Source organism: Microtus pennsylvanicus, chromosome 14 (assembly GCF_037038515.1).
Source record: "Microtus pennsylvanicus isolate mMicPen1 chromosome 14, mMicPen1.hap1, whole genome shotgun sequence".
Taxonomy (NCBI): Eukaryota; Metazoa; Chordata; class Mammalia; order Rodentia; family Cricetidae; genus Microtus; species Microtus pennsylvanicus.
Window position 1 is genome coordinate 38,825,849 of NC_134592.1, and position 16,969 is coordinate 38,842,817.

The following is a 16,969-nucleotide window of genomic DNA, read 5'->3' on the forward strand; positions in this document are numbered from 1 at the left end:
CCTTCCTAATTCAGATTTCACTCACTCACCAAGTTTTTATTCAGTACCTACTGTAACAATGTATCGCACACAGACCCAACTCACAAGAGCTCCTTCTATTACCAAAAGAGGGTGAAGTGGCAGCATGGGCTAGGACTAGGGGACAGCTAGGTGGAGGGCTTGCTAGCATGCTACAGGTCTCAGGTTCAAGGCCTTGTATCATGAAGACAAAACAAAAATCCAGAGAGTGGAGTTTATGAGCTGCCGGGGAGCTCCAGAAGCCTCCAGCTTAGGAACTCAACACTTCTGAGCGTGATGCTAGGCCCTGGAGACACTAAAATGAACGACACACTACCCTGCCTTTGAAGAACTTGAACTCTAAAAGGAGAAAAGGCATGTATGCAGATCATCTACATAACAATGCCTTGAGAGCTAGCACAGAAATGAACAATGAAGACACAAAAGCTGCTTAGAGAAGGCCAAGTGTGCCTGGGACCCGCAAGCTTTGCAGGAAAAGGTGACATTCTGGCTGAGTCACCACTGATGACTAAGCCAGATGAAGAGATCTGAAAGGGTCAATGAAAGTCAGCTCCAGAGAAAGGCCTGGGATCCTGTGCATCCTAGGGGCATCTGAATTGTTTTGTGGGAAAAGGACTACTAGGGCAGGTCTGGAAGATCAAACACCAGGACAGGTGCAAACAGGCTCGGGAGACGAGGCGTGAGAATATGCACTAAAAAAAAACACCATCTAGGATGCAGACGGCAGCTACGGGTGTCCCAGGACCAAGAAGGGTTCCGAAAAGAATGCAGAGGCCCAGGAGGACCTGCTGACTTTCCACAGCGGATTTCTAGAAGAAAGCAAAGGGGGAGGGGACGGCAGAGAGAGCACCGTCTAAAAAGGAGCAAGAAATACTCGCATGCACGCAGCGGGGAAGATGTGTGATCTAAGATCAAGGCGGCATGATGCAATGCATAAATTAGGTGTTTCTGAAAGCACGAAGAAGGGCTAGGATGTAGCTCAGTGCTCAACGGCTTGCCTGTCAGGAAAGCCTGGGTTTGAGATGGAGAAACACATAAAACCAGAGGTAGGAGCAGGAAGATGGGAAGTTAAAAGCCACCCTTAGCTACATAGGGAGCTTGAGTCTAGACTGGGCTATGAGACCCTATCTCAAAGAGGATAGACTACAAAGGGACTCTATCACCTGACACAATCCCTTACAACCTGAGGCCACTACCAACGGGGACCAGCCACTGAGATTCCAGGTAGTAGCTGGGAGGGAGTCTCCCTTTGGCAGTAGAGGCCCAGAACCCTCTTCTGGGCTGAGGAAGGGTCCATATGAATCTTAACATCTGGGGGGTCACCCCCCACCACGCGCCACCTTCCTTTCCCACACGTCAGAACTGGGGGTAAGGCTGCCAGCAGTGTATCTCCCCCAGTCTCGGCTCCCTCCAAATTCTAACAAACTCCTTCCAGAAGGATGCAGTTAGTTAAACCATCAACTTCCTCACCCTGGCTCCTCCACAACCCACCCTCTTCCTTCTCCTGGGCTTCCACCAGGGGCCTTAGGATCCAAGCACAGGGTTAGGGGAGTGGCTTTTCCAAGGCAGGCCCTAGGGACTCACACACAAGTGTGACCTCACACACTTTCCTACCATGCAGAGCTGCAGCCCCAGACGAACCCCTCCACTCCCATCCCCCAGTCCCTCACATCCTGGCTAAGAGGCCTCAGCCAGAGAGGACTAAGGGAACTCATCCAACCAGTTTCCAGTCTAAGAGAGGAGCCTTCTCCCTTAGTAAAGAGCACACAAAGACCAGAATTTCGACAGCTCCCTTACCTGTCGCCAAACCCCAGAGGCCACGCAGGACACCGGGCAAGGTGAGGCACAGCCCCGTGGCAGTCTACTCCGTGAAGAGAGAGGCCTTGATACCCAAGGGAGATAGTGATGTCCAAGCAAGGGTCTCTACCCCAGCTCCCTGCACCTGCTGCCCAGAGCTATTATGCAAAAGAGGTGCTGGCCCCATCCGGCCTGGTACCCTTCAGGGTATCTAGGACCCACTTCTCACCTCCTCTACTAATGGTACCACTTGATTTCATCCAAAATAAACCTCCTCCCTGTGGATTCTGGGCAAAGGAAACTTCAGGAAGAAGTGAGGAATTAGCTATGCTTTCCCCAGTATGCATGTCATGTGTACGGGTATGAGGGCGGTCGGATCACCCCTCCCACCAACTGTGAATGTTTGGAGGAGACACCACGGAAGTTCCCAAGTAAAGCGCTCCAAACGCTGCAGGATTGTCTGCCTGTTTCCCAGTCACAAGACCAAACCTACTGGAAGCACCCAGGGCAAGGTAAAGAGGGGCCACCCATCTACCCCTGAACCAGGTATGGCCCTCCATTTCTGAACCTCCGGGGGAGACTCTGCCTTCTGTCCCAAACCTGTGGCTGTTCACAAGCCCCAGAGGTTGCCAGGCAAGGCTTAGATTCCCAGAGTCCCACCTACAGCCCACTCGGACCCCCTTGGCCTGGCCCCAGAGGGTACCTACCGCTTTCCTCAAAAGGGCTCCCATCCCAACACAAAGAGAAGCACTGGGAAGGTGGCCAGGGGCTAGGGAGCTGCATTCTCTCCGGGAGTACGGCAGTCCAGCAGTTAACAGGCTCGGGCTGGGCGAGCAGCAAACTGCCACCAACAGCCTTGGGAATTAAAGTGCCCGCTGCCTCCCGTGAAACCTCTTCAATAAACGTCCTATTCAGATCCAGTTCCGCGTGTGGGTCATACTTGCTACATTTCTCTCATTCCAGATTGCTGGGGGGAGGAGCCACCAAGGAAATGCAGCTTCCCACCACAACTCAGCAGGTTCCCAATGGGTGAGGACCGGGGCCACAGCCCCAGGGGGTAAGCACCATGCAGCCTAGGGCCACAAATATCTCCAGAGACTAAGCACATGGGATACTAAAATGCAGGAAGTCAAACACTGAAGACTCAAACAAAGCCAGATCAGTCACCAACACAACAATGCTCCATTTATGGGGCACCTTCCCCCACTCAGGCCGTGACAGCCCAAGGCTATTAACCCTCTGTCCGCACCACAGCAAGCTGGAGGGTGGAACAGAAGGCGTCAATATTATCCAGGTCAGGGAAACTGAGGCGCGGGCTGTACCCAGACACAGAACTAAAATCTCCTGAGGGCGTACAGGCACCGTTCGCTACACCCCACAACACTCCTCCACTCAAGACCATGCAGCTAGGGAAGTGGGGAGCCGGGGTTTGCTGGACTCCAGATCCCAGGGCAATCCATTCAGAAGCAACACACGCCTCCCCCTCCTCATACACAGGACCCAGGAGTCAGAGCCTAAAAGGAACCCGGGTAGACTGTCCCCTCAGGTCCCCCCACGGGATATTTTTTTTTCCTGCTCCTTCAAAAAGTTTTCATTTCACTGGGGGAAAGTTCCCACACAGTGTGACAACCCCAGAAAGAGGCCCAGACAAAATCACCTGGGAATTGATAACAGACAGAAAGCACTTGTGAGACCAGCAGAAGACCAAACACAAAAGAGTGTCGTTCTTCTGCCCACACACTCTGTGGCTGGGGGTGGGGGTGATCTGCACTCGTGAGGGACAAGAATCCTGAGGTGCTTCTGCATGCACCCTGCTATAAAACCACAGGTGGCAAGTCTGGGTCTTCCAGGTTTGCGCCCTTCATGTTCTCCGGGTCTTGTCAATTGTGCTGGCAGCCGTGTAAGGAATTACCAGAAGGTGGCTGATGTGTGTGGGCAATGTGGAGAGGGACGGCATTTTGTGGGTGACTGTGGTGAAGAAAGGCAAGAGGTATCCTCCTGGCGGAGGAGACAGAGATAGGCTTGGGAAGGCAGGCGGGGTGGGGGTGTTGCTCACCTGCCTGCTACCTGGCCATACTCAGCCCAGCTGAGGCTACAGAATCAAGACTGAAAAACCTCCCAGTGGTAGAATGCTTGCCTGGCATGTGGGAGGCCCAGGAATCGGTCTCTCAGCAAAGGTAGGGGATCCCTCATGTCTGATCACAGAATAAATAGTATGCTAGTGCAAGGGACAGCAGCCAGCAACACCAGCAATGCTTCTTGAAAAACTCAGGTGACGTGGGGCAGATGGCCAGTCCAGTAAACAGTTAATAGATTTCAGTACAGTCCTAAGTGCCAAGCAGAAGAAAAAAACAGGAAAAACAGTGTCACTGGGGGGATGGGATCTTTGCAGGTAGAGGGGTGTGGATGAGGTGTCTCTGAGGTGACTGTTGAGACAGAGACAGTAAACAGTAGCCAGACGGGCGAAGCCTTCTGGTCTTTTCCTCTACCCCACCTCAACCATCCACTCCCACTCGTGAGCCGCCCAGACCTAATCACCACCAGTAAATACAGATTTGTAAAATTATCTTGCTTAAGTGCCCATCTCTCGGCATCCCATGATTGCAAGGGGCTGGCAGGATGACCCCATGAGTAGCATTTTCTGCTAAAGCCCGATGACCTGAGCTTATCTCTGGGACCCACACAGTTGCACAAGAACCAGCTGCTGGAAGTTATCTTCAGAATTCCATATGCAGGCCGCAGCATGAGCATAACCCCCAACACAGACACACACACACACACACTAAACAAATAAGTAAGTAAGTGTAAAAAAGTAAATAAAAGCCCGACTTACAGAATAAATTCCAAGCCAGCCAGGTCTACAGTGAAACCCTGACTCAAAAAAATAACAAAAGAAAAGAAAAAAAAGAAAGGAAAAGTATAAGAAACTACGGACAACTCCTCTATGCCAGTGAATAAGACAGTATAAACAATGCAAACTCTAGAACAACACGAACTACTGATGGGTCCAGGAGGAACAGACTCTGACGAGACGGATAGCAATTTGTAATTTTAAAAATTAAAATGAAAGTCCAGGACGAGAGGGCTTCAATGGTAAATTGTGGCAAACATTTAAAGAAACCATACCAATTATTTACGAACGTCAAAAAAAAATAGGAAAGGGACCAACATTCCCCAAGTTATTCTGATTCTGTTGAACTGTGTTATCAAGGTCAAAAACATAAATAAGAAAGACTCAGACTGTAAAAAGTCAAATTATCTCTTTCTGGATGGCATGATACACAAAGTCCAGTAAAAGATTTCAACAATGCAACAGGACACAAAATCAATTCTAATAATCCCAACACTTAGGAGGCAGCAACTGGGGGGTGGGAGGGCTGTGCTAAAAAACCATCTGTGCTACAGAGTAAGTCCCAGGCCAGCCTGGGCTATACAGCGAGACCTTCTTTCTAAAATCTACAAAGGATCTGAGCAAAGGCTCAGCGGTTAAGAGCACTTCCTGGTCGTCCCAGCACTCAGCATGGGCAGCCATCTCCAGGATATCTGACACCCTCTTCTGGCCTCCACAGACACACAACACACGGCACACAATAAGATCTGTTCCTATACAATAATGTCAATCTGGAAACGTAAAAAGACAACAACCCAAGGTAGAGAGATGGCTCAGCACACAAACACCAGAGTTCAGGTCCCTGGACCCTATGGAGAAGGAGGGAACGTCGGTTGTCCTCTGACCTCAACCCAAAAAACAATTTTTTTTTTAGATTTATTGGTGTATGTATTTTAAGTGTATGGATGTTGTGTCTACATGTATGAACACCAACAGAGGGCACCGGTTTCCATGAGACTATAGTTGTAGATGGCTGTGAGGAGCCATGAGGGTGTTAGAAACTGAACTCAGAAGCTCTGGAAGGGCAGTCAGGAGGTCTCTTAACCACTGAGCCATATCTCCAGCCCCACAAATAAATGTTCTTTAAGTGGGGTGTGTGTGTGAGCACATCTTTAACCCCAGAAGCAGGAGGATCTCTGTGAGTTCAAGGCCATCCTGGTCTACATAGTGAGTTTCAGAACAGCCAGATCTAAGTGGAGAGACCTTGTCTCAAAAAATAAAAAAATAATAACTTAATAAATAATAAAATACAAAAGAAAAAAGTACAAGACTGATACATGAACTAGAATATTGTTGAAAGAAATTAAGGAGCTGGGCAGTGGCACTTGGGAGGCGGAGGCAGGTCTCTAAGTTCGAGACCAGCCCGATTTACAGAGCGAAGGCCAAGACAGTCAGGACTACACAGAAATCCTGTCTCACAAAAAAAGAAAGAAAGAAAAAAAGAAAGAAATTAAAGAGCATCAAATGAACAGAGAGTCATTCATATTCTATCCATATTGAGCATTTAACACTGTTAAAAATGGCAGTTCTCTTTTTTGGCAACTACTGACAAACTTATCTGCAGATTCGGGCTCCCTATCCAGGCTCCCTCGAAAGCACAGCCGTCATAAGAAGACATGAGCCAGAAGCACAGAATAGAGAGGACAGAAATAAAACTCCATTTACAGTCAATGGGTTTTTAACAAGATAATTCCGTTTAATCGGTGGGGTCCTGTTAGAGAAAGCAGGTCACAGTGAAGCAGAGGCAGGCGAATTCCCAGGAAGGCACGGGACAGCTCAGTGTGCACAGCAGTGCACAAGGGACCCTTTCTTAAGCAAGGTCAAAGACAGGGAACCACATCCAAGGTTGTTGTGTGACCTCCACACACTCACACACATGAACATGCACACACACGCATACTCATACACAAAGTTTTTTTTTAATTAAACACAGGGTTACCATATGACCCAACAATCCTACTCTTTGGTAAATCATTAACATATGCCCACACTAAGATGGTTCTGCATTACATAATCTAATGTCCACAGCTGCATTATTCACTTTTAAAATTTACTTACTTATTGGCAATGCCATGGGTCAAACCAGGAGTCTTGTGCATCTACTGAGTCTCACTGAGCTATGGTCCCATGCAACAGCACTACTCATAATAGCCAAAGAGCTGAAACAGCCTCATAAATAAATGTTTTTTTAAAATGGGGAGGGCCACACATAGAGGACACCAGGAGTGGTGGTACATGCCTTTAATCCCAGCAGGGGGTTGGGGGGGAGCAGAGCTCTGTGAGTTCAAGGCCAGCCTGGTCTACAGAGTGAGTTCCAGAACAGCCAAGGCTACACAGAGAAACCCTGTCTCAAAAAACAAAATATAAATAAACAAAAAAAAAAATTGAAGCAGAAATGTCCACGAGATGGTTGATAAATACACAAAATGTAATATATCCACCTAATACCGAGTTACTTAGCAATAAAAACTGAATTACTTTCTACAACACGGCACATGTTAGGAGTCACTGATGAAGTGGAAGCCCAGCAAAGGAAAACCTACCATAAAGACAGAGAGTATAAAACTCGACTTATACAACCTGCCCAGAATAGGCAACTCTAGAGAAACAGGAAGTATTCCAGTAGCCGCCTGGAACCGGGGGCTGGTGAAAACGGGAAATGACAGCTATGGAGACAGGTCTTTTCTGGAAGTAATAATAATGTTATAAAATTAGATAACAACAGTCACACAACTCTGCTGACGATACTAAAAATCAATGAACTATATACACAGTGTATGGGTGACTTTTAATATATGTGAAATACACCTCAATGAAACTCTAAATAATAAAGAAAGAAAAAACATTAAGGACAAGTCGGTAGTATAGACCGTCCAATAAGCAATGGAGGGCGGACCTTGGGGGAGGGGGGGAGTTGGCTAGTGTTGAAAAAAAAATAAAATCATTTGCATCTTCCAAGGTTAACCATGGTTATAGACAAGGTTCTTGAAGCAGTCTGTGACCATGATGAAATCCAGAGCAAAGCTCAGGCATCAGTGCATATGCTAAAGCTCTTTCTTGTCCTGCCAGGGCCCAAAAGCAGCAACCAGAAAATACATTCCAGGCACATTTAAAATGGGAGTAAGTGGGAAAAATCTCTAACATCTTATTCCTATAAAAAATGAGCCGGGCGGTGGTGGCACACGCCTTTAATCCCAGCACTTGGGAGGCAGAGGCAGGCAGATCTCTGTGAGTTTGAGGCCAGCCTGGTCTACAAGAGCTAGTTCCAGGACAGGCTCCAAAACCACAGAGAAACCCTGTCTCGAAAAAAAAAAAATGAGAAGCCGGGTGGTAGTGATGCACACCTTTAATCCCAGCACTTGGGAGGCAGAGGCAGGCGGATCTCTGTGAGTTCAAGGCCAGCCTGGTCTACAAGAGCTAGCTCCAGGACAGGCACCAAAGCTACAGGAAATATGTCTTAAAACCCACCCCCCCACACACCAAAAAGAAAAAAAGAGAGAAATAAGTATGAAAACCTACTATGTAGGATCATCAGGCGCCAAGACCACACAGTTCAGCATCCTCAGCAGAGCTCAGAACCCACACAAAGGAGCGAATTCCTGTGGATAGTTGAGAGGGCAGTTCCTCCCTGTCATTCCCCCCCCCCCCCCCCCAGAAAATGCCAGTAGGTGCAGAAGATGCCTGGGAAGCGTGCTTGTCTTGACAGAGGCAAGCACCACCCCGGGATACCTGGCAGACTGTTTTTGTGGAACTCAAGTGAGAACTCATTCCAACTCGACTGAACCCAAACCCCGGGCCCCAGCCCCACAAAGACAGCACAGAGAAGAGTCCAAAAGACCACACCTGCAGTTTCAAAACACTGAGAGCGCTCAGAGCTCCGGGCTCGGGAGTCATTAGGAAGTTCAAATCCTGAGCTCAGGGTGTGGCGGAGATGGCTGGCTTTCCCAGCAGGCAGAGGACCCTGGGCTCACTTCCAATGCCACCAAAAAAGAGAAAAGAAAAGAAAAAGGTTTTAAAGGATAAGGAAAGTTCAAATTTGATCTTTTTGAAGTGTCAGCACAGCAATCCTGGGCAATTCACCAGACCTTGAAAGGACTTGGGGGCTGTGAGATCACTACCCAGTTCTCAACATCTCATCCCAACCAATCTGACTAGGAATATTAAAAAAAAAACAAAACTTATTTTTATTCTATTTGCACTGGTATTTTCCCTTCATGTCTGTGTGTGGAGTCAGAGACAGTTGTTAGCTGCCATAGGGTGCTGGGAACAGAACCTGGGTTCTCTAGGAAGAGCAGCATCTCTCCAGCCCCGACTGGGGAATCTTCAAAATGATGTTTTACACCTCCTTGCTCTCCTAACCGTAGTCAGAGTTAAGGGTGCACAGTTTCGCCTTTTCTTCATGAGTCAGGGTCACAGCTGCTAGCCAAGCGTCCATCATCACTAATGAGCCCCAGGTGGAAGGTGTGTCAAGCCATTCCCTGCAAACAAATGACCCTGGGTCCTTCCGTTAGTCACGGCCTTTCCTGGCGTTTCTGTTTCAGCCTGCTTTCATTGCCAACTCGCTGGCCCACAGTGGCTTCCCTTTCTCTTCGGGCTTCCTCGGGGCTCCCACTGCTATCTGTCTGCAATGGGCTCCGACAGAAGACACAGGTTAGGGGGAGAAGTGAACCGGGCTCTGGGGAGGCTGGTGTGGATTTCACAGGTATCTCAACCCCTGGCTATGAGCAGATGAACAGGACGGTGAGGGAGGTTGCCAAGCAGCTGGGTGGGCGTGGTATCATGGGATATTATGGGACCTGTATTCAAATCTATAAGTACACCTTGCTGTCCTCTTCCGGCCCAGTTTGCATGGCGGTAAACTCAGCAGCAGGCCTGGGAATCTGGGTCCCAGCGACTCCACGTTCCCTTATGCTTTGCAAGCTGCAAGAATACCTGGCTGCCTGCATCACTGCCTTGTCAGGTTAAAATTAGAATCTTAGGTCCTGATCGCTCACTTCAAGCCAAGAACAAATCATTTGTAAACCAGGCATAGTGGCTCACATCTGTAATCCCAACACTCGGTGGACGGTGAACGAGGCAGGAAGACTGAGTTCAAGGCCAGACTGGAGATCAGAGAGACACAAACAAAAGTGAAGGTGAAACCTCCATTCCTGAGGTTTAGCACAGAGCAGCACACGCTTATCTGACAAGTATTTACTGTAATCCTACCGTACGCAGACACTGGGGATGTAGCAACGACCTACATAGAGGCTGCAAGAACACTGGTTCCCCTTTCCCTACAATAAATATTTGTCATCTGTTGCTCAAGTCTCTGGTTTATACACACACACACACACACACACACACACACACACACGAAAGAGAAAGACAAGATAGGGACAGAAAGAGAGAGAGGGAGGAGTGTCTTCATAGCCGTAAGAGTAAAAGCTATGAGGTTTTTTTTTTAAAGCTCATTTACTTTTGTCATGTGTACAAGTGCTCTGCCTGCATGGACATCTGTGCATCACAGGTGCGCAGCGTCTGTGGAGGCTAGAAGAGGGCATCCGCTCCTCCGCAACTGGAGCCGCCAAACAGGAATCAAACCCAGGTCCTCTGGAAGAACAGCCGGTGCTCTTAATCACTGAGCCGTCTCTCCAGCCCCTAGCTTTAAAAAAAATAAATAGGCCAGACGGTGGTGACACACGCCTTTATTCCCAGCACTCGAGAGGCAGAGGCAGGCAGATCTCTGTGAGTTCAAGACCAGCCTGGTCTACAAGAGCTAGCTCCAGGGCAGGCTCAAAAGCTACAGAGAAATCCTGTCTCGAAAAAACAATAATGATGATTATGATGATGATAATAATAATAAATAAAAGCCATTCTGACTACATAGAAACATCCTGTCTCAAAATTTTTAAAGAGGGTAGGAGAGCCGGAGTTGTGACTCAGTCGGCAGAGTGCTTGCCTAGTGTTCAATCCCTAGCATAGCATATAAACCAGACATGGTGCTGGGTGCCTGTAGTCAAGGCATGGGGGAAGTGGAGAAAGACCTGAAGCTCAAGGTTATCCAGTCATATGTGGAGGTCCCATGTTAGCCTGGGATTAAAAAACAACAGAGTCAATTTTAAAAACATAAGAATTTTTAAGCAGTCCCAGTAGCCTGCTGAATTCATATACAAAGATAGCATAGGATAACCCCTTGGGGTCAAGAGTAGAAGAAAATAAGTGTCTCCCTGGGTAAAGGCACCTGCCACCAAACCTGACAACGTGAGTTCAATTCCTAGGTCCTACACGGTAGAGAAAAGAACTCCCACAAGCTGTCCTCTGAACACACACACACATGCACATGCACACACACCAAAAACGTGACTTTTTTCCTCAAGTCTTTTTCCTCCATTCCTCTCTCCCATCTCAACTCAGGGTCCAGCAGTCATCAGAGAAATTCCCAGGATTCTCACTCTGTTTCTAAAAAAAGCCGCATGTACCCAGCACCTTCTAGAACCCGGTTCAGTTTCTGCATTCGGCTCTTGAGGCTGTTCATCATGGACTAGGAGGTCTTCCTAGTCCTTGACATTAAATACAAGCATCCTCTCCAAATGCCGGCCAAAACAGCTATCAAGCTATTGGTCTCCTTTCAATTGGCTTTCTCAGATGGCAACAGCTCACTCACCCAGTGTGGACTCCACCCCTGCTTTCTTCACACAGTCCTGGAGCAGATGAGACCCCCAAGCCAGGGTTCCTCTCAGATGGAGCCCCGCACCAGTCAGTCATGCCCCATAGGTCATGTTTTCTGCTATTCCCAGTTCTTTATGAGGACATGGATAAGCAAAGCCCTATTCTGGCTCTCAGAGAGCTTCTAATCAAAACAAGCCAACAAGGCCAGGCATGACGGCACAAACCTCAGCGCTTGGGACGCAAAGCGAAGTGGACCACTGCAAGCTTAAGATGAAAATGTCCTAGGGCATAAAGAAAAGAGTTCTGGGTCAGTCAGATCCGGTTTCAAAGGGGGAAAAGAACCCAACAAACCATATCCAGTTAGCAAGACATGCTGGTCCCCAGACATCAGAGGAATGGTTAGCATCTCCAGGATAGCCTCTTGTGGATCACTGGACCTTCTTTCTGACTTCAAGGTACCAAAGTCACAAACATGCCTGGGGCTACGCAGGGCCCTCTTTCTAACTTCCTCTGAAGCTCTATACCAACTGACAGTCTCCAAAAGTTCCTTCATCACAGGGCGGGCCTGGCTGTGCATGTGTGTGCCTGCAAAGGCCTCGGAGGAGTGGTCTGGCTGACAACCACTTCCCTAGGCCTGGCCCCTCCGCAGCCCATCTTCCACTTCCTGCACAGGAGCAGGGCCCCCAGGAAACCGCTGGCCACAAGCTTTGGCAACAGCATTTTAGATTAAACCTCTCTGGAAGAGGGTGGTGGTTCTAGCAGAGAGGGGAAGAGACTCATCACGTGGGTTGGGCGGAGACAGCTTAGATTTGCACACGCCTGACCCTGGGCTTCTCTGTAGTCCAGCCAGTTGCAATTCTGAGAGTTGAAATTTCTGGAGCCCAGGAAAGAGAAGGCAGCCTAGATAACACCACAAGGCTATGCTAATTTCTGGGCCAACAAAATGGCTCAGTGGCTAAAGGCATTTTCCACCAATCCCAATGGACTAAGCTTGATCCACAGGACCCTCGTGGTAGAAGGACTCCCATAAATTGACCTCTACATTTTTAACTCATTGTGGTCCCTGGAGAGCCCTTATCAAAGTCTTTGCAGGGTGCCTCAGAACCTCTATCTTGCCCTGGCATCCTTGGACACTCTCCTTGAACAGCCTACTCACAATGTATACCCCTCTCCTTCCACTCCCTAACGCCCCCATTCTTAACCCACTCCCCACCCCACCCCCATATAACATATCTATGCCGTGAAGATGCAGACAGACGGAGAACCTCCAGGACTGAGGCCAAGTGAAGAGGCTAAAGACAAAGGTGTGATTCATCAGCTGATTGGATACAGGGGGAATTCCATAGCGAGACAGGCCACCCTATCTATCTGAGGGGCAGTGGCCAGCACACATCCAATGGGAGTCTTGCATCCCCAACCGGCTGCCGTCCATAAGGGTCTAGATTGACTCAAGCTTTCTAGTTACCCTCCTTTTGAATTCCCGTCCATCCTAGCACTTAAAGCACAGCTTTTCACCCAGGGTGAGCGCACTGGCAGGAAATATCACTGCTACCTCCGTCTGTGGAATTCGGCGAGAGAAAGAACAGGCTGCATAGCTCCACGGGGCTCGCAGAACACCGCAGACGCGTTATCTCATTGCTCATTCTCACGATGCCACATGTGGTAGGCGCGATGACTAACTCCGTTTTACAGGTGAGAAACAGACTCAAAGGAGTTAGTCCACAGATTGCTGCAGGGTTAGGAAGCTGCCAAGCTAAGGTTTAAATCCAGGTCCATCCAACTGCAAACCCCCGATCTTAAATGTCACATCAGGACGCCGACCTGGGTTTCAAGGGACAGGCGTCCAGAGTGCGTAGAAAATGTCTCCCCTGGCTAAATGACTCCAAAGTCCCTTCCTTAGGGAACAACTGTCCCCTGCCTTCCATGACAGTTCACATTGACTTTCTCCAAGACGCTTCAATGACACATCTTGTGTTCTGTCAGCTGCCCCTAGTAGAATCCAGCTCCACAATTACTGAAAACCAGACTTTGTTCACTGCTGTGTCCCCAATGCCCAGTATTCACACTTAGAAGATGCTAATAATAATGGGTGAATGCATAAAATAGATATAAGACACTCGAGTGTAAGGAGGGAGTGATGAGGAAGGAGAGTGAAGGAGTGTGTACTGGGGAGGGATGGGGGTCCCAGGATGAGCCTGCCAGGTCTGTCAGACCCTGGGAACTTCCGAAGGGTTTTTCCACTGTCAGTTGTAATTCTTCGCTGCCAAACCCCCTGCCTGAAGGCCTCTAGAAACTGGGGGAGTAATAAGTGGGGCGGGCTATAGCTCTTGAACAAAGGCCTGTGGACATGCAGCTGGCCGGAGAGGCGGGACAGGGCAATGGCCTGGGCCAGAGGGAAGGCCCGGGATAGCTGGGCTGAAGTCAGCCCTCAGTGCAGCTGCAAAAGCAACTGCCTCCCATCTCCACAGTCCCCCCCACCCTAGCACAAGAGAGAAAGACTTCACAATTAACCCTCCAGGGCCTGTCACAGCTTGTAGCACCCTCCCCGTCTGGGGACCAAAGCCTGCATGGGGCTCTCAGGGCGGGGTGGGAGTAACGAGCAGGCCTCACATATGGGACCCACACTGTCTCCCCGCCCAGGACTGGTCATCTCGCAGGCCATGGCCTTTGGCCTGTTCTGGTGTAAACACAGTGACCCTGAGATAGCAGTGGAGTTAGTAAGGCCAATGTTTACTCTGAGGCTAAGATATTATGAGCCAGAGAGTAAGCTCCTGCCACCGGCTCCTGATGTCCTGTGTTATGATGCATGGGGCCTATCCAGCAAACACTGACGGGGCCCCTTGTAGCCACTAGACAGTGTTTCTTTTTTTATAGTAATGTATGGTGTACTTCTCACACGGGCTTCTTTTGATCGTTACCACATCCCCTATAAGGAAAAAAAGGTACTCTGTATGGAAACTGAGTCAGAAAAGATAAGCGAACCGGGAAGAGAATAGGATCTGGCCATGGGCAAATTATGTATGCAAAAAGCACCATCCATCTTCGCTGTAACTCAATAGGGTCAGCATTAAACCTCCGGCAAAAACTCACTACACTCTCAGTCCAGTGGGGCTCCCACTCTCCTGGCTGGGCCACTGCTCTAAAACAGACAGTCCACCCTTATCAGCCCAGACTAAGTGGAGGGATGAGAAAGGCCCCCACTTCATTCCCAATTCCCAGCATCACTTGGACAAGCCTGGCAGGGGAGGGCCAGCAGAAGCAGCCAGCAAGTGAAGAGTACCCGTACAAATGGGAGGTGAGGTCTAAGCCCAGAACCATACAGGAATAATAGTAACAGAGGAGTTGACTTTCTGGTGTTTAGTCCCTAGGTTTTTATGCTGAGCTTTCATGACCCAAGATTCCAGTCTAGCAAAGGAGGGATAGAAAGGAACTCTCCGAAGGCCAGACACAGCAGGAAGCATCTTCTCTCTCTCTCTCTCTCTCTCTCTCTCTCTCTCTCTCTCTCTCTCTCTCTCTCTCTCTCTCTCTCAGGACTGTCATTATTCTCCATGCTAATTATTTCTTGAGCAAGGGCCACGTGACTGGCATGTGTGAAGAGGCACGGCTTGGGAGACCGGGAACCCAAGACTAGGGTTCTCCGTAAGGTGCTACGGTGGCGGTCGGTTGGGGGGGGGGCGGGCCTCGGAGAAGCCTAACAGCCCCTAGATCTACCAAGAGTTTAGTGAGTGACTGAGACGAATGCTCTTACCCAATCTTCAACACCACCCCACAATGCCGCTTTTTTCCACCCTACAACCATTCCATGGCTCGTTCCGGGGTTTTTTCCCCCCTTTGTTTTCAAAAGTAGCTCCAGAGTAAACGCTGCCACCGAAGCAGCATCTTGAACAACTAACTGAAGCTTGCAAGCCTGGCCCGAGCTTCTTAAATCGAAGGTCTGGGAGCAGGGTACAAATACCTAAACCAGTTGGAAGTGTGGGAGGACTAGGCTGTTAGGAGCAGCCAGAGAGGGGCTCTAGGCTTGCAGGTCCTGGACACTCCGTTTCTGGCACCCACTCTAACCCGCCCTGATAGGCAACTGAGATTCCCAGGAGCAAGCACTGTGTGGCACCAACCCGGAACAGGCTGAGTGCCTACGCACTCCTGGGCTCACGGGACCATAGGCGAATCCTTCTAGAAGGTCTCACAGTCCCGGGCAAGCACTAACTCACTGGCGCCAGTGCACTCAAGGGGAATGGAGTGGCGGGAACGTCGAGAGCTGCCCGGATTTCAAACTCGGCGAAGCCACCTCGAGCCTTTGCTCCTTTGGTTTCCGGGGTGGGGACAAAAAGTGACTCCCCTTTACGACCTTCCCGCGCTCCAACCTCCTCCGAGTGCGTCCGAGGAAGCCCTGGACCAGGTCCTCATCCCACAGGTTAGCCTGGGGCACCCCGAAGAGTGCCACCGATCGCACACGGGCAAAGGGAGAGGGGCAAACCTGGGGACACTCACCGAGCGGTGGCCACCCCGCCGGCTTGCCGGCTCGCGACGCGCAGGGAACGCGGAGCTGCCCAGGTGGCGCCGCAAAGCGGGCGCGAGTTTGAAAGTCGCTCTCGGAAGCGACTGGAGCTGCTGGCCACTCCCGCCCACGGCTGGCCGTCCCGAAGTCCCAGCTTCTTCCCGCTACGAGCACAGAACTTCGGGGGTCCCCGAAACGCGCACAGTTCCCCAGCACTCGGCAGGAAGTTGCGGCCGAACGGAGCCCAGGCAGCCGCGGGAGGGAGGGATTGAGGGAGGCAGGGAGGGAGGGAGCCAGGGAGGGGCGGACCAGGAATGTTTCCAGTGGGTGGAGACTGTGCTCGCGGGCTGCGATCCTGCAATTGGCGGCTCAGTGGGGGCACAGGGGACCTTCCTGGCGCGGCGTGCGAGCTGGGGTTCGGGCTGGAGGCAGCCGTCCGTGTGGCTAATGATTAACGCGCGCGGCCGGCCGTGTGGGTCCCGCTGGCCGCTCCCCATCCCCCGTCACCTGGAGTTCCAGGATTCCAAGACGCACGTGGTAGGGTTACCCTAGTGTCAGCAGCCTGACCTCACGGAGAGGGCAGCCCACACCTCCAGACTGGGTTCCGACTAGGGAGGACACCTGTTCAGCCCCCTCGACTTTCCCAGGAGAAGCACCTGGCTAGATGAAGGACGTCCTGGTCCTTACTGGAGCAGGTCACCATGGCCACTGAGTCAGAAAGGCACGTCTCGAATTCCTCACCGAAACTAGGTCTCGGCGGCTCTTTACAGCTGTAAAAAATCTTACCTTCTGACGAGACAGAGATAAGAAGCGCAGAACTTGGGGCTGGGTGGGGCGCTCAGCGGGACTGTTAGTGAGAAAAGCCGATTGAGGAACCTGAGTGACAGAGGACCCCGTTTGGAATGTGAGCTGGACGTCAACAAAAGGCTTGCGCTGGGAAAACAGAGGTGGTGAAGGTAGCACAAGGACATAGAAAGGTTTTGAACAAGAACATAAATCTTTGTGCTTATTGGTTTTTTGTGTTTGGTTTTTTTTTGGGGGGGGATTTTTTTTTTGAAGCAGGATCTCAATTATCAAGGAGACTGATGGAGATTTTTTTTGTTTTGTTTTGTTGTTGT

The 16,969-nt window shown here is 50.1% G+C and overlaps 1 protein-coding gene across 16 annotated transcripts in view; it reads right to left on the bottom strand.

Moving 5' to 3' along the window:
• The window catches only part of Plekhg3 (pleckstrin homology and RhoGEF domain containing G3), a 42,444-nt gene extending 26,316 nt beyond the window's left edge, over window positions 1-16,128 (bottom strand). For 3 of the 16 annotated variants that reach the window (XM_075948847.1, XM_075948845.1, XM_075948846.1), the window contains exon 1: window positions 2,523-2,623. In XM_075948847.1, coding sequence (XP_075804962.1) covers window positions 2,523-2,546 — 24 coding nt within the window. In that variant the 5' untranslated portion in view covers window positions 2,547-2,623. Of the gene's footprint in view, window positions 1-2,522; window positions 2,920-15,844 lie in introns of those variants that run through there. The other 13 variants (XM_075948858.1, XM_075948854.1, XM_075948857.1 and 10 more) reach the window with 10 other exon arrangements.
• Window positions 16,129-16,969: the final 841 nt, after the last annotated feature.